At 45.3% G+C, this 25531-nt stretch overlaps 1 protein-coding gene and 1 pseudogene across 2 annotated transcripts in view; one reads left to right on the top strand and one right to left on the bottom strand.

The window, feature by feature from the left end:
* trpm2 (transient receptor potential cation channel, subfamily M, member 2) overlaps positions 1-25531 on the top strand; it is a 186221-nt gene that overhangs the window by 101541 nt on the left and 59149 nt on the right. For both annotated transcript variants that reach the window (XM_072578733.1, XM_072578735.1), the window contains exons 19-21: positions 11833-12070; positions 17475-17593; positions 25295-25427. In XM_072578733.1, the coding sequence (XP_072434834.1) occupies positions 11833-12070; positions 17475-17593; positions 25295-25427 (490 nt within the window). The remainder of the gene's footprint in view (positions 1-11832; positions 12071-17474; positions 17594-25294; positions 25428-25531) is intronic.
* LOC140481738 (TM2 domain-containing protein 2 pseudogene) lies at positions 12860-13404 on the bottom strand (annotated as a pseudogene).

Genomic DNA, 25531 nt, shown 5'->3' with positions numbered 1-25531 from the left:
ACCAATTCTAAATCCAGAGAGCCAAATCTCCCTTTATTGTTCCCCATTACAGGATAGGATTCTGTCCTAGATAATTCCAGAATCATCGCTCTTCAACCCCAACAGCCTCACTGGGCAGTTTTACAAGTTGCGAGGAGGTTTTGGGAGTGTCAACTTAGATCCTAAATAACCCATTTAATGATCACTACAGAGTCCCTTCCTGCAACCCGAGCATTTCCAACACAATAGAAGATTGAACCCAATGTCAGAGCACACCATGATGTGATTCACCACTTGGATCGTGTTGCTGGTCATGGAGGAGGGGCATCTTCTTCATATGCCCCCTGTGAGATACCACTGCACGTGCCCACCAACTCTCTTTTCATTTTCCCTCTCTCTCTGGCGCGGCACGGTGGCATAGTGGTTAGCACTGCTGCCTCACAGTGCCAGAGACCCGGGTTCAGTTCCCGCCTCAGGCGACTGACTGTGTGGAGTTTGCACATTCTCCCCGTGTCTGCGTGGGTTTCCTCCGGGTGCTCTGGTTTCCTCCCACAGTCCAAAGATGTGCAGGTCAGGTGAATTGGCCATGCTAAATTGCCCGTAGTGTTAGGTAAGGGGTAAATGTAGGGGTATGGGTGGGTTGCGCTTCGGCGGGTCGGTGTGGACTTGTTGGGCCGAAGGGCCTGTTTCCACACTGTAAGTAATCTAAAAAAAAACCATGAGGACAGAACACCTGATTTCAGGCTGGGTGTATTCCCAGCAATGGCCTTCATTCAAAATGGCACTTTGAGACATACATCAGTGACCGTTTGAGTGGCTGGCTGTTCTTTGAAGCAGATGCAGCCAATAGCTGTGCCTCAAACTAATTCACCAGCAGTGGACTGGACAACCTGAAATGAGCCTGCTTGTCCTTGACTTAACACCAGAATGTCATTTCCCTTGGTAAAACTCCAGCTTGCAAAGTGAAATCAGTTCCCTGTCAGGGTCTAACAGAGGTCATACCATGAGCCAATTGCATATGAAATTGTAAACATGTACAAGTAAGTCAAATTTCTCCAAAAGCAGTCTTTGGGATGAGAAAGGAATGGATAATTCTGTTGCATCTTCTGCACTTACATAAGATGTTGTTGTAGGTAGAAGAGGGGCTCAAAAAGAGAGGTCCTGAAGGGAACCTCTCCAAGACCAACCCTGTTCCTCACCTTGCCTGACATCAGCCTCAGGTAAATCAGAAACAAAAACAGGAATTGCTGGAAAAGCTCAGCAGGTCTGACAGCATCTGTGGAGAGAAATCAGAGCGAATGTTATCCTTCCTCGGAACTTGTGGTAGCTAGGAAAATGTCTGTTTATATGCAGAAGGGTTTTTTTCAGAGCACAACCACATGACACCTTCCCCTGCAATCACAAATGGCGTAATGGCTCTCTCTTTACTTCTTCTCTCCTCAGTAGCCAAGGATTCAAAAGCACCTTCCAGGTGAAGCAGCACTTTGCCTGCAATTCACGCAATCTAGTCTACTACATTTGCCTCTATATTGGGGAAATTAAGGGTAGACTGGGTGATCACTTCACAGAACACTCCGCAACAAAGACTCTGAACTTTCAATTGCCTGCATTCCAACACACCATCATGATCCCTGGCCTGGTCTCAGGCTTGCTGCAGTGTTCCAGTGAAGCTAAGTGCAAGCTAGAAGCATTGCATTTTCCACTTGGAGACCCTGCAGCCTTCTAGACTCAATATTGAATTCAACAACTTTATGGCTTGACCTCTCCCATGTCCTTATCCCAACTCCCACATAACATAGTCTGCTATTACGCACACCCATTGTTAGCCACGAACTTTTGGGCATCGCTGGCTAGTTAGCGTTTATTGCACATCCCTAGTTGCCCCTGAGAAAGTGTTGCAGTTCACCTGCTCTGGGTTGACCCACAATGCCATTAGGGACGGAATTCCAGCATTTGACCCAGCAACAGTGAAGGAAAGGTGATATACTTCCAAGTCAGGATGGTGAGTGGCTTGGAGGGGAACTTGAAATTGGTGCGGTTCCCATGTATCTGCTGCCCTTGCCCTTCTGGTGGAAGTGGTCATGGGGTTTGGAAAGTGCAGTCTGAGTATCTTTGGTGATTTAAGGAAGGGGATATTTGTGGAGCCACTTACTCCAGTGAGTTGTTTAATTGTCCACCACCATTCACGACTGGATGTGGCAAAACACCAGAACTTTGATCTGATCCATTGGTTGTTGGATGGCTTAGCTCTGTCTATCACTTTCTGCTTGTGCTGTCTGGCATGCAAGTAATCCTGTTTGGTGGCTCCTCATCTTCAGGTATGGCTTGCACTGCTCCTGGCCTGCCCCCCTACACTCTCCAATGAACCAGGTTGATCCCCTGGCTTGATAGTAATGATTGAGTAGATGATGTAATGGACTATGTGGTTATAGATAGTGCTGGAGTACAATTCTGTTCCTATTGATGGCCCACAATGCCTCATGGATGCCCAGTCTTGAGTTGCTAGATCTGTTCGAAGTCTGTCCCATTTAGCAAGGTAACATGGTAGAGGTTATTCTCCATGTGAAGGCAGGGCTTCGTCTCGACAAGGACTGTGTGGTGGTCACTCTTACCAAAACTGTCATGACAGATGTATTTGGAGTTGGCTTATTGGTAAGGGTGAGGTCAAGTATGCTTTTTCCTCTTGTTGGTTCACTCACCACCAGCCACAGAGCCAGTCTAGCAGCTAGGACTCAATCAGTAGTACTGCTGCCAAGCCATTCTTGATGCTGGACATTGAAATCCACCATCCAGAGGACATTTTGTTCCTTTGCTATCTCCAGTGTCTCCTGTAAGTGTTCAACATGGAGGAGTACTGATTCTTCAGCAGAGGGAAAACAGTACGTGGTAATCAGTAGGAGGTTTCCTTGGCCATGTTTAACCTAAAGTCACCAGACTTCATGGGATCTGTTGTGGTGTCGGGAACATTATCTGTATGATATGATTCCATGAGCATTACTATAGCAGGCTGTTGCTTGACTAGTCTGTGAGTCACTCTTCCAATTTTGGCACGAGCCCTGAGACATTAGTAAGGATGGCTTTACAGCGATGTTTTTACCATTCTCTTTCCAGGGCCTAGGTCAATGTCAGGTGAGCTGTCCGATTTCATTTATAGAGTCATAGAGTTATGGAGAAGTGCAGCATGGAAACTGTTGGTCCAACTTGTTCATGCCAACCAGATAACCTAGCCTAATCTATTCCCATTTGCCCATATCCCCTTAAACCTTTCCTATTCATACACCCATCCAAATGCCTTTTAAATGTTGCACTTGTACCAGCCTCCACTACTTCCTCTGGCAGCCTATTCCATAGACTCACCACTCTCTGCGTGAAAAAGAATGTGCCCCTTAGGTCTGTTTTATATCTTTCCCCTCTCAGCTTAAACCTATCCCCTCTAGCTCTGAACTCCGCCACCCCAGGGAAAAGACTTTGTCTATTTATCTTATCCATGCCCCTCATGATTTTACAAACTTCTATAAGGTCACCCCTCAGCCTCTGACGCTCCAGGGAAAACAGCCCCAGTCTATTCAGCATCTCCTTATAGCTCAAATCCTCCAACCCTGACAACATCCTTGTCAATTTTTTCTAAACCCTTTCAAGTTTCACAACATCCTTCTGATAGGAGGGAGACCAGAAATGCACACAATATTCCAAAAATGGCCTAACCTATGTCCTGTACAGCCACAACATGACCTCCCAACTTCTGTACTCGATATGCTGACCAATAAAGGAAAGCATACCAAACACCTTCTTCACTATCCTATCTACCTACGACTCTATTTTCAAGGAACTATGAACCTACACTCCAAGGTCTCTTTGTTCAGCAATACTCCCAGGACCTTACCATTAAGTGCTGCTCTGATTTGCCTTTCCAAAATGCAGCAGTTCACATTTATCTAAACTAAACTCCATCTGCCACTCCTCAGCCAATTGGCCCATCTGATCAAGATCTCGTTATGCTCTGAGATAACCTTCTTCACTGTCTACTACATCTTCATTTTTGGTCACCTGCAAATATACTGACTATACAGTCTGTGTTCACATCCAAATCATTTATATAAATGACAAAAAGCAGTGGGCCAGCACAGATCCTCATGGCACATCACTGGTGTTAGGCCTCCAGTCTGAAAATCAACCCTGCACCACCACCCTCTGTCTTCTATGTTCGAGCCAGTTCTGTCTCCCAATGGCTAGTTCTCCCTCGATTCCATGAGATCTAACCTTGCTAACCAGTCTGGCATGAGAAACCTTGTTGAACATCTTACTGAAGTCCATATAGATCAACCCTCATCAAGCTTCTTTGTTACTCCTTCAAAAAACCCAATCAAGTTCGTGAGACATAATTTCCCATGCACAAAGCCATGGTCCCTCATTAGTCCATACCTTTTCAAATACATGTACTTCCTGTCCCTCAGGATTCCCTCCAACAACCTGCCCACCACTGATTTCATGCTCACTGGTCTATAGTTCCCTAGCTTTTCCTTACCACATTTCTTAAACAGTGGCACCATTGTAGCCAATCTCCAGTCTTCCGGCACCTCACCTGTGACTATCAATAATACAAATATCTCAGCAAGGAGCCCAGTAATCACTTCCCTCGCTTCCCACATGTTCTAGACTACACCTGATCGGGTTCTGGGGATGCATTCCCTGTTATGCGTTTTAAGACATACACCACCTCCTGCTCTGTAATATGGACCTTTTAAAAAGATGTCACCATTTATTTCTCCAGATTTTGTATCTTCTATATCCTCCTCCACAGTAAACACTGATGCAAAATACTCATTTAGTATTTCCCCCATCGCCTGTGGTTCCACACATAGGCTATCTTGCTGATCTTTGAGGGACCTTAATCTCTCCCTGGTTACCCTGGCTATCGCATGGCCCCTTTTTGCCCTCCTGGTTTCCCTCTTAAGTATACTCTTACTGCCTTTATAGTCTTCTAAGGGTTCACTTGATCTTCACTTTCTATACCTGACATATGCTTCCTTCCTTTTCTTGAGATTTTGTTGTACTTTGTACAACTGAATGGCTTGCTAGGCCATTTCAGAGGCAACTGAGAGTCAACCATATTGCTCTGAGTCTGGAGTCACATGTAGTCCAAACTAGGTGAGGATGGTAGATTTAATTCCCTGAAGGACATTAGTGAACCAGATGGGATTTTCTGACAAACAGCAACGTTTTATGGTCATCAGTAGATTTTTTTTTGATATTGAATTCAAACTCAGGTCCCCAGAATTAGCTGAGTTTCTGGATTAATAGATCAGCAATAAATCCACCAGGCCTTCACCTTCCATCACCTTCTAATCATCCCCATTAATAGCTATTCATCCTCCCAGCCAGGATGCGTCCCACTCCTTTGTCTGTTCAAATGTTTTCCTCACTCTTTGGGCTCTATCCCCAACTATTGTTTACTCCTTACCCCCTCCTCCCAGCCAATCTTCTGCATATAAACCAACATTTTCCCAGCTACTATCTGTTCTGAGGAAGGGTCACTAGACCTGGGACATTAACTCTGATTTCTCTTCACAGATGCTGCCAGATCTGCTGAGCTTTTCCAGCAAGTTCTGTTTTTATTATTTATGCCCTCACTTGTGAACACAGAACCAAATTATGTATTTAGTCAGTCAGCATTTCCTTGTTCCCCAATGTAAATTCCTCTATTGCTGACTATAGAGGACCTACATTTGTTTTCACTGATCAAACATACCTATTGAAATTTTTACAGTCTTTTTTTATATTCCTCACAAACTTACTCTTATATTCTATGTTCCCTCTCTTAATCAATGTTGCTTTTTCTTCTGCCCAATTTGTTTACCTTTCCCTTGGATTTAATTTTCCCTCTGATTTCCCTTATAAACGGAGGAAAGATGTGGAAGCTTGAAAGAGGGTGCAGAGGAGATTTTCCAGGATGCTGACTGGACTGGAGGGTATGTCTTGTGAAGAAAGGTAGAGAGAGCTAGGGCTTTTCTCATTGGAACAAAGGAGGATGAGAGGTGATTTGACAGAGGGGTACAAGATGTTGAGAGGCATAAATAGAGTGGAGAGCCAGGGACTTTTTCCCAGGGCAGAAATGACTATCAAGAGGGGGCATAATTTTAAGGTGATTGGAGAAAGGTTTAGGGGAGATGTCAGAAGTAGGTTCTTTACGCAGAGAGTGGTGGGTGTCTGGAATGCACTACCAGCAGTGATAATAGACTCAGATACATTAGGGACATTTGAGCGACTCTAGGATAGGCACATGGAAATTAGTACAATGAAGGGTATGCATGTTAGTCTGTCGTTAGGGTAGGATAAAAGGCTGGCACACAATCAAGGGTCGAAGGGCCTGTACTGTGCTGTACTGTTCTATGTTCTGACATGATTTGGCCACCTATTCCATTTTACTTTTACCCAAGCAAGAATGAGCAATTGTTGCAGCTCACCCATCTGCTTTTGCACCATTATCCCTCTAAGTAATGTGTCCCAATCTATTATAGCTATCTCCACACCTCATATCTGCATCATAGTTCCCTCTTTTTAGATTCAGGACCCAAGTCTCAGAATCAACTGTATTGTACCAACTCCCTAGGGTGCCAGTCACTATGCGTGACCAAATGTAGTACATTTGTTGCTTTTCCTGTAGTAAACCTTCTTGTTATTCCAGAACTATGTCTTCTGCAGATACGCCACAGTGGTGTATTGTCAACCACAAATGTTGAGTTAGGCCCAAGATACAGGCAGATGAGTGACAGAGAACAACCCTTACCTAGTACCACATGCTGAGAGAGGTGACAAACACCATAACGCACTGGCTTTGGTCAGCTGGAAAATAACATCTCTTCTTTTGGGTATTGCTTCCCCACCCCCACCTTTCCTCCAACATTCTCACATCTGCTGTGTTTCACTCTTCCCCAGTATCTGTCTGTCTCTCTGCTGTCTTCCCCACTATCACAGGGCAGTCACAGAATACAAGAGTAATTAAGGAAGGGCTATAAACGTTGGCCCAGCCAGTGAAACCCATATCCCCTCCATAACCTTCCAAAAAAAAGTTGTTTCTCTCACTCTGTCCTAGTATCTATTCTCTTTCCTCAACTAATTTCCTTCAACCTTTCGCTTTCTGTCTCTTTCTCTCCAATCCCCCCCATTTTCTAATTCTTTCCCAATTTCCTTCTGTCTACTACCCCGCGATCTCTCAGTGTTGACCAGCCTTTGTTTTTCCTCACTCTCTCCTTCTTTTATTAAGGAGAGGATGCTGACAACCTCTGTGTAGAATTGGAAGTTGTTAGCAAAACATGTGAGATCTTAGTCTTTGCAAATGCAGGTGTTCAGTTCAAAAATGGCAAGTTGGCTGAATGTTTACAAAGTTCTGGTGAGATCACATGTAAAGTATACCTTCTGTTTCGGGTCTCCACACTTCAAGGAGGATGTGAGTGTCCTCGAGAGAGAGTGAAGAGGAGATTTACCAGATCGGATCCAGGGATAAGGGAATTCAGCTACAAATTTAGATTGGAGAACCTGGGGCTATGTTACCTGAAGCAAAGCCATTTGATGGGAAATCAGGTGGAGGTGGACACAATTTTGATAGGGTGAACAAAGATGGTACTAGGGTTGAGTCCACAGATTTAATGCTGCAAGAGATGCAGGATGAATATGAAGAAGAATGTTTTGAGACTTACTAGATCAGTTTACAGGGAATAAAACTTGATGGGATAACTGCCCTTCTTGCAAAATGCAATAACTCCGTGACTCTACATGACTCTTCCTAAATATCTGTCTGCCTTGCTTTCCTGTTCCTGTCTTGATGTTCACTCATATCCTCTGATTCTCAATCACTCTCTATCTCCCTCATTCTCTCTTCCTCACTGTCTCTATCATCCTCATGCTCACTGTGACTCTCTCATTCTTTGAGTTTCCCTACACGCTGTCTCACTCTAACTCTCTCTTCCTGACTTTCTCAAACTGTCTCCCTCTCTCTCTCTGTCTCACACTTGCTCTCTCTCTCTCTCACTCTCTCACTTGCCCTCTCTCTCTCTTTCTCTCACTCTCTGTCTCTGCCTCATTCTCTCTGTATTTCTCCCATGCTCTGTTCCTCACACTCTCTCTGTCCTCATTCTGTCTGTCTCTCTCCATCATACTCTGTCTCTGTCTCTCTCTGGCTGTCTACGTGTCTCTCTCTTGCACTCTATACCTCACAGTCACTCTCTCATCTTTGCTGTTCTCCTCGATCTCCAGGTATATTTCTGTTGCATTCCCTCTGTCTCTCTGTCGCTCTCTCTATCTCTCTGCCTTAATCTCTCTGTCTCACCCTCACTCTCTCTCTCCTTGTCTCTCTCTCTGTCTCTCTCACTTTCTGTCTCACTCAGTCTCTCCCTCACTTTGTTGCCTTTCCTCATTGCTCTCCCTGCCTCTCTCCCTTGCTCTCTGTCCCTCAGTTGCTCTGTCTCTTACTCTGTTTCTTAACCTATCTTCCCCTCATGCTCTCTCTGTCTCTAAAAATGTGCTGTCTCTCTCTGTCTCTGCCTCGTGTTTTCTCTCTATGTCTCCCTCACTACTTTCTGTCTCTCCCACGGGCTCTATGTCTCTCCCTTGCTCATTCTTTCTTTCCCTCAAGGTCTCTGATTTTCCCTCATGATCACTGTCTTACCCCTTTGCTTTGTATGTCTCTTGTCCCTCTGTCTCTCCCTGTGGTCTCCATCTCTCCATCGCGCTCTCCATCTCTCACTCCCTCTATCGTTCTCTCATTCTCTTGGTTCCTTCTTCATTTTCTCTCTCTCTCTTTGACTCTCCCTCACGTTCTCTCTGACCGTAACTGTCTGTCACTCCTTTGCTCACACTCTCTCCCACGCAAGCTCCAACACTCTCTCACCCTCATCCTCTCTCTACCCCCCCACCCCCCTTGCTCTCCTTAGCTCTTTCTCCCTATTTCCTTCCCTCCCTCTCTGACATCAATACTTTTGATGTGAAAGTGCTGGAGTTGGAATGGGGAGGACAAAAGTCAAAAATCACACAACACCATTTATTTGAAACTGCAAGCTTTTGGAGTCCCCACTCCTCCTGTGTCTGATGTATTCTCTCTCACTAGCTGCCTGAGGAAAGAACGTGGCCCCAAACATTTGCAGTTTCAAATAAATGGTGTTGTGTGAGAGAAGAGCAAGGGAGAGTGTGAGGGAGCAGAGAGAGTGTGAGGGAGACAGAGAGAGGGAGAAGGGCAGAGAGTGGAAAGTATTGATTCAAGCATCACATGAAACCGGGTTATAGTCCAACAGATTTATTTGAAACTGCAAGCTTTTGGAGTCCCCACTCCTTCTGTGTCTGATGTATTCTCTCTCACTAGCTGCCTGAGGAAGGAGCATGGCCCCAAACATTTGCAGTTTCAAATAAATCTGTTGGTTTCATGTGATGCTTGAATCAATACTTTCCACTCTCTGCCCTTCTCCCTCTCTCTGTCTCCCTCACACTCTCTCTGCTCCCTCACATTCTCCCTTGCTCTTCTCTCTCTCGCTCCCTCATTCTCTCTCTATCTCTCCTTCACTCTACGCTCCCTCATTCTCTCCCTCATTCTCTCTTTCTCCTTTGCTATCACTCGCTCTCTGTTGCTGTTGCTCTCTCTCTCTCACACACTGTCCCTCCCTATTTCTTGTTGTGGCTTCCTCTCCCTCACTTTCACTTTCTCTCCCTCCCTCACTGTCTCTCATTTCCTCTGTCTCTCTCTCTCCCTCATGCTCTCTGTTTCCCTCACGCTCTCTGGCTCCCTCACTCTTGCTCTTTCCCTTGCTCTCTCTGTTACTCCCTTTCTCTTTCCCTCTCTCTCTGTCATTCTCCTGCAACTCTGGCTCTCCCCCACGACTCTATCTCAGTCTCTCACTCTCAGTCTCTCACTCTCTGTCTCTCACTCGCTGTCCCTCTCTCTGTCAGTCTTTCCCTCTCTCTCTCTGTCTTCCTGACTCTCTGCCTCCCTCTCCCTCACTCTCTGTCTCACTCGCTTGCTCTCCCTCTGTAACTCTACCTCACATTCTCTCCAACTGTTACCCTTTGTCTCTCCCTTGTTCACTCTCTCTCCCTCACCCACTTTCTCCCTCATTCCCTCTCTCCCTCTCTCTTGGTCCTTTTGTCTGTCCCCATTGCTGCTTCTGTCTCTCTGTTCCCCTCTCAGCCTCGGTCGCGCTGTCTCTCCCATGCTCCCTCTGTCTCTCTCACACTCCCTCTGTCTCTCCCTCACTCTCTGTTTCTTTCCCTTTCTCTCTGTCTCTCCCTCACTCTCTCGCTATCTTTCTCCCTGTAACTCTCCTTCACATTCTCTTGCGCTCTTACTCTCCCTTGCTCTCTCTCTCTGTCCCTCGCTCTCTCGCTATCTTTCTCCCTGTAACTCTCCTTCACATTCTCTTGCGCTCTTACTCTCCCTTGCTCTCTCTCTCTGTCCCTCGCTCTCTCCCTCACTGTCAGTCTCTCTCCTGCATTGTCACTTTCTGTCTCTCCCTTGCTCACTCTCTCTCCCTCACTCTCTCCTTCATTCTCTTCCTCTTTCACTTGTTCATTCTCTCCCTCACTCTCTCTGTTTCTGGTCTCACTCCGTCTGTATTTCCCTCACTCTTTCTGCTTCTGCCATAGTTTCTCTGTCTCTCTGTAACTCACTAGCACTCTCTGTCACTCACTCATGCTCTCTGTCCCTCTCCCTCACACTCACTGTCTCCCTCACGCTCTCTCTCTCCCTCATGCTCTGTATCTCTCGCGTTCTCACTCTCCCTTGCTCTCTCTTCCTCACTCTCTCCCTCACTGTCAATCTCTCTCCTGCATTGTCCCTTCATTTCCTTCACATGCACTCTCACACTCGCTGTCTCACATTCGAGTTCTCTCCCTCATTCTCACTCTCTCCCTTGCTCTCTCTGTCTCTCTTTCCCTCTCTCATTGTCTTCAACCCTCACTCTCTGTCTCTCTGCGCTCGCTCTCTCTCCCTTGTGTGCTCTTTCTCTCCCCCTCATTCTCTCCCTATCTCGCTTACATTTTATCTCTTCCTTGTTTTCAGTTTCTCACCTCACTCTGTCTGTTTCTCACTTTGCTCTCTCTGTTTCTCAGTTTGTGCTCTCTGTCTGTCTCCCTTGCACTCTATGTCATTCAATCATGCTCTTATTCTCTTTCCCCTCTCTCTTCCTCTTTCCCTCTCTTTCTCTTTCTCTCTTTCCCTTTCTCACTGTGTCTCTCTTGCTGTCTGTTTTTCTCTCTCATGCTGTCTCACATTTACTCTCTCTCATCCTTTGTCTCTCTGTCATGCTCTCACTCTCTCTGTCTCTCTCTGCCTAGTGTCTAGGTGTTCCTCTGTTTTTCTTCCTCCATGCCCTGATGTTTTTCTCTCTCTCCTTCTCTTCCCTTCTATCCTGCACCCCCCCCCCCCCCCTTTTCTCTGTCTCTTTCTCAGTATGTCTCTCTATCTTTCCCAATATCTCTATCTCATTAACGTTTTGCAAAGACCACACTTTCTCTCTTTATTCTTTATCAACTTATGTTGTCCCTGTCCTGGGACTGTTTGATGGGGACAGTGTCGAGGAAATTTTATCTAACCTCATGCTGTACCACTTCTGGAATTGTTGATGAGAGCAGTGTAGTTTGCTCTGTATTTGTCCCCATGCTGTACCTGCTTTGCGAGCATTTGATGGGGAGAATGTGAGAGTTTCATTCTGTGTCTAATCTCACGTTGTCCCTGCCCTGGTTGTTGGTGGCAGTGTGGGGAAGATTTCCATTCCCTGCTGTAGAATCAATGGGCTGTAAGACTCCAGTTCTGTGGTGTCACGTCACAGTTTATTGAGCTTCCATTTTCTCTTCTTGCTATGTTTGAAGGACTGCCCTGTTGCCTCGTTCTGATGACACCGATTTGAAACCACTGACACCCTGGCAGAAGCTAAAGACTTTCTACACCGCACCCGTGGTGGTCTTTTACTGGAATGTCCTGGCCTATTTTGGCTTCCTGTGGCTGTTTTCCTACGTTCTGGTGATCGACTTCCAGAAACAACCTTCAGGAAGGGAATACCTTCTCTATTTCTGGCTGTCTACTTTGGTGTGTGAAGAAATAAGACAGGTGAGGTCTCATCCACTGGCGTTTGTGGGCAAGGGAGCATGGGGTGCAGCAACTAGCATTCTCCCTAAAGTTCTCACCCTTTGAACCTTCAAATCATTTTGCATTGGTTCCTGGAGATGCTGACTGGGGAGTAAGGTACTGGCAATGGATTGAGGATTAATTAGGCAGAAAGTTGGGGCGGCACAGTGGCACAGTAGTTAGTACTGCTGCCTCACAGCACCAGGGTCCCAGGTTTGATTCCAGCCTTTGGTGACTGTCTGTATGGAGTTTGCACATTCTCCCCCTGTCTGCGTAGGTTTGCTCCGGGTGCTCCGGTTTCCACCCAAAGTCCAAAGATGTGCAGGTCAGGTGGATTGGCCATGCTAAATGGTCCACAGTGTTAGGTGCATTTGTCAGAGAGAAATGAGTCTGGATGTGTTACTCTTCGGAGGGTCAGAGTGGACCAAAGGGCCTGTTTCCACACTTTAGGGGAAACTAAAAAAAAGTAGAGCGGAAGAACAAATGGGTCATTCTCTGGTTGGCAGGTTGTGACCAGTTGTCACAAGGATCTGTGCTTGGACCCCAGCAGTCCTCAATCTATATCAATATGATGTGGGGGTGTCGATTTTGGACTGGGGTGGACAAGGTTAAATATCAGGTAAAAAGGATGCTGCCTGACCTGCTGTGCTTTGCCAGCACCACTCTAATCTAAACTCTGGTTTCCAGCATCTGCAGTCATTGTTTTTACAAAGTTAAATATCACACAACACCAGGTTATAGTCCAACAGTTTTACTTGGACGCACTAGTTTTCAGACCACTGCTCCTTTTACAGGTGGTTGTGAAGCAGGACCATAATGCATGATATAGAACAAGGAATATAGCAAGGTTGTTACAAAATAGTATCCTGTGTGCTTGATACATGGCACATTTCCACTGAGGAAAGGGCATGGCCCAGCACATTCAATATCCTTTAACGCAGTACAACGCACTTGTGTGTGCTCCACTTCATTGTAAGCCTGCCCGCCAAACCACAAACTTGCTCTTGTTAAGCAGTCTCATTTCCAAAAAGGTCCACTGGGTCATCACAGTGAACAAATTCATCTGGCAAGTGGCTGCAGGACACCTGTGGGGACAGCGGGTCTCGGTCCTCAAGGAACTCCTTGTCTTCCAGATAGTTCCCCAGAGCCAGCTCCCCGCGGCCCCTGGACGGTGACTGTAGCTGCTGCAGCTGCGAACCATTGACCGCTGGGTTCTGAGACGACGAGCCAGCCGCTAGGTACTGCAGCAGCACCGCAGCTACCAGCAGTGCCAGCTGTCCACTCAGTAACAAGTGACCGAGCAACACAGCCCACATCTTCCCTAGACTCGGTCTGTGTTCCCCCACCCCCCTCTCTCGGTTGCCTTACCAACCAACAACAAACAACACTGTAATTTTTTTGCTGTTAATTCTGTGTTTTATGGTCCTGCTTCACAGCCACCTGATGAAGGAGCAGCACTCCAAAAGCTAATGCTTCCAATTAAACTTGTTGGACTATAACCTGGTCATAGAGTCATAGAGATGTACAGCACAGAAACAGACCCTTCGGTCCAACCTGTCCATACCAACCAAATATCCCAACCCAATCTCGTCCCACTTGCGAGCACCCAGCCCATATCCCCCCAAACCCTTCCTATTCATATACCCATCCAGATGCCTTTTAAATGTTGCAATTGTACCAGCCTCCACTTCCTCTGGCAGCTCATTCCATATATGTGCCACCCACTGCATGAAAAAGTTGCCCCTTATGTCTCTTTTATATCTTTCCCCTCTCACTCTAAACCTATGCCCTCTAGTTCTGGACTCCCCGACCCCAGGGCAAAGACTTGGTCTATTTATCCTATGCATGCCCCTCATAATTTTGTAAATCTCTATAACGTCACCCCTCAGCCTCCAATGTTCCAGGGAAAACAGTGCCAGCCTATTCAACCGCTCCTTTTCTGAACCCTTTCAAGTTACACAACATCCTTCCAATAGGAAGGAGACCAGAATTACACGCTATATTCCAACAGTGGCCTAACCAATGTCCTGTACAGCTTTAACATGACCTCCCAATTCCTATACCCAATGCTCTGCCCAATAAAGGAGAGCATACCAATTGCCTTCTTCACTATCCTATCTACCTGTGACTCCACTTTCAAGGAGCTATGAACCTGCACTCCAAGGTCTCTTTGTTCAGCAACATTCCCTAGGACCTTACCATTATGTTAATAAATCCTGCTAAGATCACTGCAACACCTCGCATCTATCTAAATTAAACTCCATCTGCCACTCCTCAGCCTATTGGCCCATCTGATCAAGTTCCCATTGTAATCTGAGGTAACCTTCTTCGCTGTCTACTACGCCTCCAATTTTGGTGTCATCTGCAAACTTACTAACTGTACCACCTACATTATGCCCAAATTGTGTGACTTGTGGGGATCAATTGCAATGTTATCAAGTTTGCAGATGAGATAAAACTTGATGGTTATGTGTTATGCAAAGGATGCAAAGAGGCTTTCAAGGGATATAGTCAGTCTGAAGTATAGCTAAGAATAGCGAAGTATAAAGCAAATGGAATATAATGTGGTCAAGAATGAGCTTACCGACTTATACACTTAAGTGGCAGATGAAGTGTAATTCAGATAAATGCAAGGTGCTGCATTTTGGGAAATCAAATCTTAGCAGGACTTATACATTTAATGGTAAGGTCCTGGGGAGTGTTGCTGAACAAAGAGACCTTGGAGTGCAGGTTCATAGCTCCTTGAAAGTGGAGTTGCAGGAAGATAGGATAGTGAAGGTGGCATTTGGTATGCTTTCCTTTATTGGTCAGAGTATTGAGTACAGGAGTCGGGAGGTCATGTTGCAGCTGTACAGGACATTGGTTAGGCCACTGTTGGAATATTGCATGCAATTCTGGTCTCCTTCCTATCAGAAGGATGTTGTGAAACTTGAAAGGGTTCGGAAAAGATTTACAAGGATGTTGCCAGGGTTGGAGGTTTTGAGCTATAGGGAGAGGCTGAACAGGCTGGGACTGTTTTTCCTGGAGCATCAAAGGCTGAGGGGTGACGTTATAGAGATTTACAAAATTATGAGGGGCATGGATAGGATAAATAGACAAAGTCTTTGCCCTGGGGTCGGGGAGTCCACAACTGGAGGGCATAGATTAGATTCTCTACAGTGTGGAAACAGGCCCTTCGGCCCAACAAGTCCATACCGCCCCTCCAAAGAGAAACCCACCCAAACCCATTCCCCTACCCAATCCTATATTTACCCCTGACTAACGCACCTAACACTGTTAGCATGGCCAATTCACCTGACCTGCACATCTTTGGATTGGTTTAGGGTGAGAGGGGAAAGATATAAAAGAGACCCAAGGGGCAACTTTTTCACACAGAGGGTGGTACGTGTATGGAATGAGCTGCCAGAGGAAGTGGTAGAGGCTGGTACAATTGCAACATTTAAGTGACATTTGGATGAGTATATGAATAGGAAGGGTTTGGAGGGATATGGGCCGGGTGCTGGCAGGTGGGACTAGATTGGGTTGAGATATCTGGTCGGCATGGAAGGGTTGGACCGAAGCGTCTGTTTCCATGCTGTACATCTCTATGACTGTATGACTCTATGAGGAACAAAGGTGCATAGTATGTCTTCAATGAACAGAGATTGGAAAGTATTGATGTCCCAAAGGACCTGAGTGTGTTGTTCATAAGTCACTGTAAACTGACATGTAAGTGCAGCAATCTATTTGTGATGTATACAGTACATTGGCTTTTATCACAAGAGGATTTGAGCACGGGAACCGAGTCATCTTCCTTCATTTGTATAGAACAGAGGTGAGACTAAGTCTAGAGCAGTGTGTACAATTCTGGTCCAATTGCCTAATGTAGGATATATTTGCCATAGAGGTCTATGAAACTGAATCTGGGATGGTGAGACTGTCCTTCAAAAAGAGACTAAGGGGAATGGGCTTGTCTTCCATGGAGTTCAGAAGAACGAGAGAGGATATCGTAGGAACATTTAAAATTCTTAAAAGGATGTACAGAGCAGATGTAGAAAGGGTGTTTGCCTGGCTGTGGGGTCTAGAACCAGAAGATGCAATCTCAGAGTCGAAAAGTGTGGCACTGGAAAAGCACAGCAGATCAGGCAGCATCTGAGGAGCAGGAGAGTCAATATTTCGAGCATAAGGTCTTCATCAGGTCTTCCCTTTGTATAAAAAAATTGCCCCTCATGTCTTTTTAATATCTATCTCCTCTCACATTTAAAATATGACCCCTGGTCTTGAAATCCCCCATCCTAGGGAAAAGACACCTATCATTAACTCTATCTATACCCCTCATGGTTTTATAAACCTTTATAAGGTCTAAACTCCAGCGAAATAAATTCTAGCCTATCCAGCCTTACTTTATAACTCTAACCTTCCGTACCTGGCATCATCATTGCAAATCGTTTCTGAAACCCCTCCAGCTTAATAAAATCCTTCCTGTATCTGGGTGACCAGAACTGGACACGATATTATAGATCAAAGGAGATGGGGTGGGATATAATTTGATCATTTGTGTCAGTCTTTACAGTCGAAGATATTTTCAACATCACATTAATACTAGAGAATATCAGGGAGGTATTAAATACCATTATTATCACTACAGAAGTGGTATTAGACAAACTATAGGGGCTAAAGGCAGATAAGTCTTCTGGGCCTGATGGTTGGCATCCCAAGATCCTAAAAGAAGTAGCTATAGAAGTAGTGTGGTTGTGTTAGTTGTAATTTTTCGAAACTCATTGGGTTCTAGAAGAAGTATCAGAGGATTGGAAAATTATTCATGAGGCACACCTATTCAAAAAAAAAGAGGGAGGCAATGGTGGGTAAATAAAGGGCAAATAACCCAGAAATTGTCAAAAAAGATACATTTTTAGATTCTATTGGGATTGAGGGATATAGGGAGAAAGCAGGAATATGGTATTGATATAGAGGACCAGCCATGATTGTATTGAATGGTCAAGCAAACTCGAGAGACCAAATGGCCTACTCTGGCTCTATGCTTAAACACAGGTCTGAGAGTTATGTCCTAGCTATACAGAGTTCAGGAAAAATGCATTGACATATATGAATGTATAATGTACTTATGGAGAAAGATATACAAAATTGATATGCTAAAAGGCAGGTTATAAAGATACGATTTGTCATTTGGAACTGTCTGTTCCAAACAAAACAGCTAAGGTGAGAAGTCCATTGAAATTGTGAAAACTGAAATTGATTGTTGCTCGACAAGATTATGAAGATGAAGAAATCAAAGCAGTCATCATATAATGTAGCAGGAGATGAGGTTTGAGGGGCTGAATGTTCTCCTGTTCCTTGGCTGTGCAATATCACTGTGCTTTGTTCCCTCGGGTTTGTCTGATTGCAGCTGTTTTATGATCCGGGTGGTTTCGGCTTCCGGAGGAAGGCCCTCTTATACATTAGTAGCGCCTGGAATTGCATGGACGTCGCTGCCATCGTGATTTTTGTGGTGGGGCTCCTTTGCAGGTTTGTGCTGGTTTGAGACTTTTTAACTCTTCCTAGTATGCCCAAGACATGGATTCTCAATGGTTACAGGATTCCTTAGCTTCGCATGCTCGATTACACACTCGCACACATTCACATCCAAATTTCACACAGAAAGCATGCTCACACACTGAAATACCTCTACAAAGGCAGGTACACTGTTACCAAGTTACCCCTTTACACATGCAGAGTACCAGACCCTGACCCAGCTTGCTCTGTGCTGGTTCTAGAGTAAACAGAACCCCAATACTCCTGTTCATGTCTGTCAGCCAGGATTCCCTGATTGGGGATGTTAACCTTGTCCAATCAGGGAACTCATATTCTATGGGATCCACCTGGCTGATCTCATTCCAATCATTATATCCCTCCCCCTCTAAATCCTTGGGTCTTTTTCCTGTAGCATCTCCTGGCACGTTTTCATACCCGGTCCGGTTCTTCTGACTCTGCCTCGGATTGTGGTGGCATGGAGCTGCCTACAGCCTGTCTCTTGCTCCCAGAGAGTCGCAGCCGAAATTCATCATCTTCAGGGCAGCAACGATGTCGAGGCTGTTACATCGGCCGTGTCCATCTCATCCTCAGACGTTTCTTTGACACCAGGTGGAGGGGAGGAACCCACGCATTTGGACAGCCTTGCCAGATGTTCTAGGGTCAAAAGGTATGGCACTAGAAAAGCGCATCAGGAAATCCTGATGAAGGATTTTTGCCCTAAACGTTGATTCTCCTGCTCCTTGGATGCTGACTGACTTGATGTTGCTTTTCCAGCGTCACACTTTTCAACTCTGATCTCCACCACCTGAAGCCTTCACTTTCTCCCAGATGTTCTGAGGGGTCGGGTATGTTTTGCGCCTGCTTCGTTTGCAAGGTTGCAGCTCTCACATGGTCTACATGCTTGATCGGGACCACCTCTCCTCCCTGAACTTTGTATCTCACATCAACAATGTCCATTACCCATGCAGGGCCATTCCTGCGGTTTCGACACCAAACTTCATCCCCTGCAGTAAACTATATCTCTCACTTAGAGGAATCTTGAGTTCGACATTGGCATTCCTGATGATGTTTCACCTCCTGCTGCAGAGTCTTCTCTCATAAGCAACTTTACTGGAGCTGCCCCTGTATTTGCATGAGGGATGGTCCTATAATCAAACAGGAACCGGGACAGTTTGGAATGAGTGAAGCTTTAAGCTGTTCTTTACACCTTCAAATGTTCGACCACTCTTTCTGCCAGGCTCTTGGACAAAGAATGGTTGGAGCTGTCCTTACTTGCAGAATGCTAATCAACATTGGGAAATAATTGAATTCTCTGCTAGAAAATGATTTCCCGTTGTCTGTGACCAAAACCTCTGGGAGTCGATGTATTGTAAAATATACTCACAACTTTCAATTGTCGTCCTTGCATTTGACGAATTCACTTAGATTAGATTCCCTACAGTATGGAAACAGGCCCTTCGGCCCAACAAGTCCACACCAACCATCCAAAGAGTAACCCACCCAGAGCCATTCCTCTACATTTACCCCTGACTAATGCACCTAACACTATGGGCAATTTAGCATGGCCAATTCACCTGACCTGTACATCTTTTGTACTGTGAGAGGAAACTCATACAGACATAGGGAGAATGTGCAAACACTACACAGACAGTCACCTGAGGCTGGAATCAAGCCCGGATCCCTGGTGCTGTGAGGCAGCAGTGCTAACTACTGAACCACCATGCCACCCCAAAGGTGTTAGCGAGCTTTATCCAAGTCCAACCACTTCGAATGGGCATCCACAATGACTAAAAGCATACAGCCTACAAAAGGACCAGCCATAGTTGATGTGTAACTGAGTCCAGGGTTTACCCTGCCATTCCCACAAATGTGGGGGAGCTGCTGGTGGTCATTCATGTCATTGTTGGCACCCTGGCACTGTCCTAGCCACAAAATTATGTCAGCATCCAATCCTGGCCACCAGACATAACTTCTTGATGACACTTTCATTTTGGAAATCCATAGATGACCCTGGTGGAGTTTTGCTAATATCTGTGGGTGTATGAATAGGAAGGGTTTGGAGGGATATGGGCCAGATGCTGGCAGGTGGGACTAGATTGGGTTGGGATATCTGGTCGGCATGGATGGGTTGGACCGAAGGGTCTGTTTCGTGCTGTACAATTCTATGATTCTATGATGTCGACCTTTGCCCAGGACAGTCAATCTTGCTCCCGATAATAATATATTGTCCTCTACTTCTCACCAAGTCTAGAAAGGTTTCAATTCTGGTTGTGATGGCCCTTTTGATTTCCCCCATGACCACCGGCTGTTTTAGTTTTGCCAGGACAGGATTTTTTTGTCTCCACAGTCTGATATTGTCAGCAGTGAACAGAAAATTTAAAACCAGACCAGACTCTTCTAATGGCAGCATCACCGATAGTGGAACTGCCAATTAAGGCTGCTCAAGGTATCTACATTTCCCCACTTGGCCTCCTGGACTATATTCTAATTTTAATTGTATGTATGGATGGCACAGTGACTCAGTGGTTAGCACTGTTGTATCATAGTGCCAGGGACCCAGGTTCAATTCCAGCCATGGGTGAACTGTCTGTGTGGAGATTGCACATTCTCCCCCTGTCTGCGTGGGTTTCCTCCGGGTGCTCTGGTTTCCTCCCACAGGCCAAAGGTGTGCAGTTGGAATCATAATGTGCCAACATCTTAGATGACGATATCTGCTTCTTTATTCCCTCAATTATACATCTTGGCTACAGGACTATTTCTAAGGCTGACCCTTTCTTAATAGCAAGTGTAAGGGTTCCAGGGTGTAGGGCAGGTTATGGATAAATTTTCTGTAATAATTCACCAACCCAAGAAAAGAGCAAAACTCCAGTGCAGAGGTGGGAGCCAGGGCATCTTTGATTACCCTCACTTTATCTTCCAATGGGTATAACCTGTTATTGCCAATTTTGTAACCCAAGTAGATGACTTGGGGTGCCTGGAGCACATATTTTCTCTCCTAAGACATATACCCATGGAGAAACATTTAAGCACAATGTCCAAAATCTCCAAATGTTCGTGATTGGTCTTCCCAGTTGTGAGCACGTCATCCAGATAAATGACGGCCTGAGATAGACCTTGGTAATTGTTTTCCATCGTCCACTGGAAAATGATGATGATTCACCAAAAGGCAGTCCCATATGTCTAAAGCTTTATGGGTAATAATTGTAACGTACTTCTGAGAATTCTCATCTAATAGCAATTGAAGGTACACATGGCTCATTTCCAGCTTCCTGAAGGACCACCACCCCCACTCAGTTTTGCATGTAAGTCCTCTATGTGAGGGATTGGATATTTAGTTGGGCAAAACGGTTCACTGTTTGTTTGAAATCTCAACAAAGGCGTGTCAGCCCATCAGGTTTCACAATGGGTAAGACAGGTGCTGCCCATTCCGCAAACCGTACTGATACGACGATCCCTTCACTTTCCCGCCTCCTGATTCCTCCCTGTAAGGCAAATGGGCGGGCCTTGCAGTGTCGTGGAATTGCTTCTTGTTCAACATGTAATGTGGCCTTCGCCCTAGAACTTCCTGAGAAACCTCCGGGTATTTACTTAAGACTTCACGAGTTTGTCATTTCCTAATCAAAAAAGTGTTGAGCCGATCAAGTTGAAACCATCAGGCTTAGGCCAGAGCCTTTTACTGCAATCAGTACTAACTGAACCAGCTGCTTCGCTGAGAAGACTGGAACCATCTCCTTAATCTGTAAGGGTTCCCTGGTACAGGCTCTCAGCCTGGCTGAGGTCTTATGCAAATGTGCCTGTTAGAGGCCAGAGCGAATTTTGGTAAAGACTGCGTCTGCAATCACTGGTATCAATCTCTATTAGCATTGGGTGACCATTTAACCAGACATTTGGTTGGTTCTGGTTTGGATGTTACTAAGAAATGTAACTGTTCCAGATCAGGTGGACGTTCCAGGGTGCGCACCCTCCTGGATACCGGCCGATGAGTTTTCTCACTCAATTCAGACTTATTGGAACTTTTTTACTGTCTTAAGTTGATGTTCCAGCAGTAGCTGCCAGCCCCGATTCTTGAGAAAATTTTAACAATTTGCTCGAGACTTGACTTTGTTTTGGGGTTTTGCTGTGGGCTGATCTTGTGTCCCTCCATTCAAGACATGTCCTGAGTGAGACTATGCAATCGCCTTCACTTAAATGGTGTTCCCCAGCCTGGTGACAATGTCCACTTCAGTCAGTATACCCTGTAACGCATAAGCTCCACTTGCTGCATTTTCTAATGACAAAGCCAGTTATGGTGCCTGTTTGAATGCAGTTGGTGCTGGGGAATGGTCCGGGTGTGATGCACTTCAGTGGGGTGGTGTTGATTCAATGGGTCAAATGGCCTGCTTCCACACCAAAGGGATTCTATGATTCAATGAACCCCGAGCATTCCTGTTTATTTCTGTCAGCCAGTTATTGGATCTATATTCTATGAGATCCCTGGCTAACCCCGTTCCAATCATTACACATCTGCACAAACTTACACTCACTTACGCACATTCATACACTCACTGTTACTCGATTACATGCTCACGCACCTACACATAAATATACTCAGTTAAACACTCACTCATTTCCATGCTTGTGTACACGTGCACACATGTACACTTACACACTGACACACTCACTTGTACTCACACAACACACTCACTCTGCCTCAGACACACGTAGGCACTGAACACACATGCACACAGTCACTTCTACACGAGTTTACACACAGACGCACACAATTTATGTATTCATTTACTTTAACACAACATTACATGCACATACATACTCATTTACACACTTACAGATAGCATGCATCTGCACATGCACAAATTCATTTGGACACGCACTTTCATCCATACATGTAGGCACACTGTCACGTTCACCTGAACGCATGCACACTCTATCACAACCCACACATGCACAGAATGCACTTTCTTACTCAGAGTCGGCTGTGCAGATCGTTACTTGCAAACAACAAGAAAGGACGAAGAACAGTACAGCACAGAAACACATCCATTGGCCCACCAAGAATGTGCTGACACATAATGGCTGAACTGAAAACCTCTTGCCTCGAAGCAGTCTATATCCCTCTATTCCCTGCCCATTCATGTATCTGTCAACATACCACTTAAATGTTTCTATTGTATCTGCTTCTGCCATCTCCTCTAGCAGTGCATTTCAGGCACTTCTCACCTGCTGTGTAAAAAACCTTTTCTCTCACATCTCTTTCAAACTTTCCTCCTTTTATCTTAAAAATCGATGTTCCCGCCTAATCAACATTTCTACCCTAGGAAAAATACTCCAACTATCTATTCTATCCATGCCTGTCATAATTGTATAAACTTCTATCAGGTTGCCCCTCAGTCTTCGACATTCAATCAAAACAAATCAAGATTGTCCAACACCCTTGAAACCAGGCAACATTCTGGTAAACCTTTCAGGTATTCTCTCCAAAGCGTCCACATCCTTCTGTTGGTGTGGTGACCAGACTGTCTGCAAAATTCCAAATGTGATATAACCAAAGTTCTATGCATCTGCACCATGGCTTACCAATTTTATACTCTATGACCTGACTGTTGAAGGCAGGCAAGCTCAATGCAATGCCTTTTTGACCCCTTGTGTTGCCCACGTTCAGGGTACTGTGGACCTGTATATTGATCCCTATGTATATTGATGTTACTAAGGGTTCTGCCATTTACTTCATACTTCCCTCCTGCACTATACCTTCTGAAATGCATCACCTCACATTTGTCTGGGTTAAATTCCACCTGCCATTTCTCTGCCCGAGTTTTCAACCTATTTCCTGCTGTATTCTCTGGCAATTCTCCTCCCTATCCGCACTTGCCCCAATGTTTGTGTTTCTGTTCTCCACCAGCTTATTTGCATATATTACAAACAACAGGGATCCCAGCACTGAGCCCTGTGGAACACCACTGATCGCAGATCTCCAGCCAGAAAAACATCCTTCCGCCTCTGCTCCCTGTCATCTATAACCAGGCCAATTCTATATGTATCTTACCAACTCACTGTAGAACCCATGTGACTGCACCTTCTGTATCAGGCTGCCAAAGCAAACCTTGTCAAAGGCCTTGCTGAAATCCATGTAAACACCATCCACTGCCCTGCCCTCATCAATCACCTTTTCACTTCCTCAAAAAAATGCAATTAAGTTTGTTTGCCTATTGCTAATAAGTCCATGTTTTTCTAAATATGGGTGAATTCTGTCCCAAAGAATCTTCTCCCGTAATGTTCCTATTACTGAAGGCTCATCAACCTGTAATTTCCCAGATTATCCCTGTTGCCTTTCTTGTACAAAGGATCAATAGTGGTTATTCTGCAGTTCTCTGGGACTGCTCCTGTGATTTAAAAAAATACAAAGATTTAATACAAAGCTCCAGCAATTTACTCATGTGAGTCCTTCAACATTCTGGATTAGATCCCACCAGGTCCTAGGGATTTGTCTCCCTTAATGCCTTCGAAGCACTAACACTATCTCCTTTTCGATTACCTTCTTACAGTTCCTAACATCTCCCTTCTCAAATGTAATATGTCCTGCCTTTCAGTATTTTATATTGATACAATCATGCAGTCATAGAGTTGTACAGCACAGAAACAGACCCTTTGGTCCAAACCATCCATGCCAACCAGATATCCTAAATTAATCTAGTCCATTTACTAGCACTTGGTCCATATCCCTCTAAACACTTCTTATTCTTATACCAATCCAGATGCCTTTTAAATGTTGTAATTGTACCAGTCTTTAGAACTTATTCTGGCAGCTAGCTGCATACATGCTCCACCCTCTACGTGAAAAAGTTGCCCCTTAGGTCATTTTAAATCTTTCTCCTCTCAGCTGTAGCCTATGCCCTCTCATTTTAGACTCCCCCGGAATAAAGATCTTGGCTATTCACCCTATCCATGCCCCACATGATTTTACAAATATTGGAGCAATGGAGGCTGAGGGGTGATGTTATGGGAGTAGGGGATGAGGGGGGGGGGGGTGGTGCATGGGGTTCGATGAAGAGAAAGCAGGAGTGGGGAATGTGAGGAGAGAATGGGAGTGGGGGAGGCGAGGAAAGAATGGGAGTGGGGAGGGAGGACAGAATGAAAGAGGAGGGAGAAGGGAATAGGAATGGGGGTGAGGAGGGAATTGGAGTGGGGGCATTGGGGAGAATGGGAAGGGCATGGGCTTCAGAGAAAATAGCTCCAGCCTATTCTGCCTCTCCCTGTAGCTCAACACTCTAACCCTGGCAACATCCTTGTGAATCTTTTCTGACCCCTTCCACATTTGACAATGTCCTTTCTAAACAGGGAGACCTGAATTGCAGGCAGTGTTCCAAAAGTGGCCGAACCAATGTCCAGAGACACATGACCTCCCAACTCCTATACTCAGTGGTTACCTCGTAAGTTCCTGATGTTAGGGAGATTAACAAGGCAAACTGCCTGGGAGAAACAAGGAGGGAGACCAGCTTCCACTGAATTCCACTCAAGGTAGACTGTCCATTACATTGCAGTTGGTGCATGTGTGATGGCAGGGAGAGAGGTGAACTTGGAGGTAATGTGATGGTAAGAGGTCATGGCGGGATAGGGGTGAATGTCATTGTGAACCTCTCACTGTGTAAGGTGATTTATGGGTAAAATCTAAACTATTCAAACTATTAATTCTTTTAGGTTTTTCCCTTCAACTTTATACTTGGGAAAGATTATTTTGGCCCTGGATTTCATCATTTACTGTCTCAGAGTGATGCATATTTTTACAGTTAGCAAAACGCTTGGGCCAAAAATCATCATGGTGCAAATGATGGTAAGTTGTTGGTGTACCGTGTATCTGAGCATGTGCCTTTGTGAGTCTGCATAGATGGAAACTTTGTGTATTTCTGCGTACATATGTGTGAGCAATTTATGTGC

Source organism: Chiloscyllium punctatum, chromosome 10 (genome assembly GCF_047496795.1).
Source record: "Chiloscyllium punctatum isolate Juve2018m chromosome 10, sChiPun1.3, whole genome shotgun sequence".
Lineage (NCBI taxonomy): Eukaryota > Metazoa > Chordata > Chondrichthyes > Orectolobiformes > Hemiscylliidae > Chiloscyllium > Chiloscyllium punctatum.
Note: the sequence above shows the minus strand (reverse complement) of the source record. Positions and strands in the feature narration are given on the sequence as shown.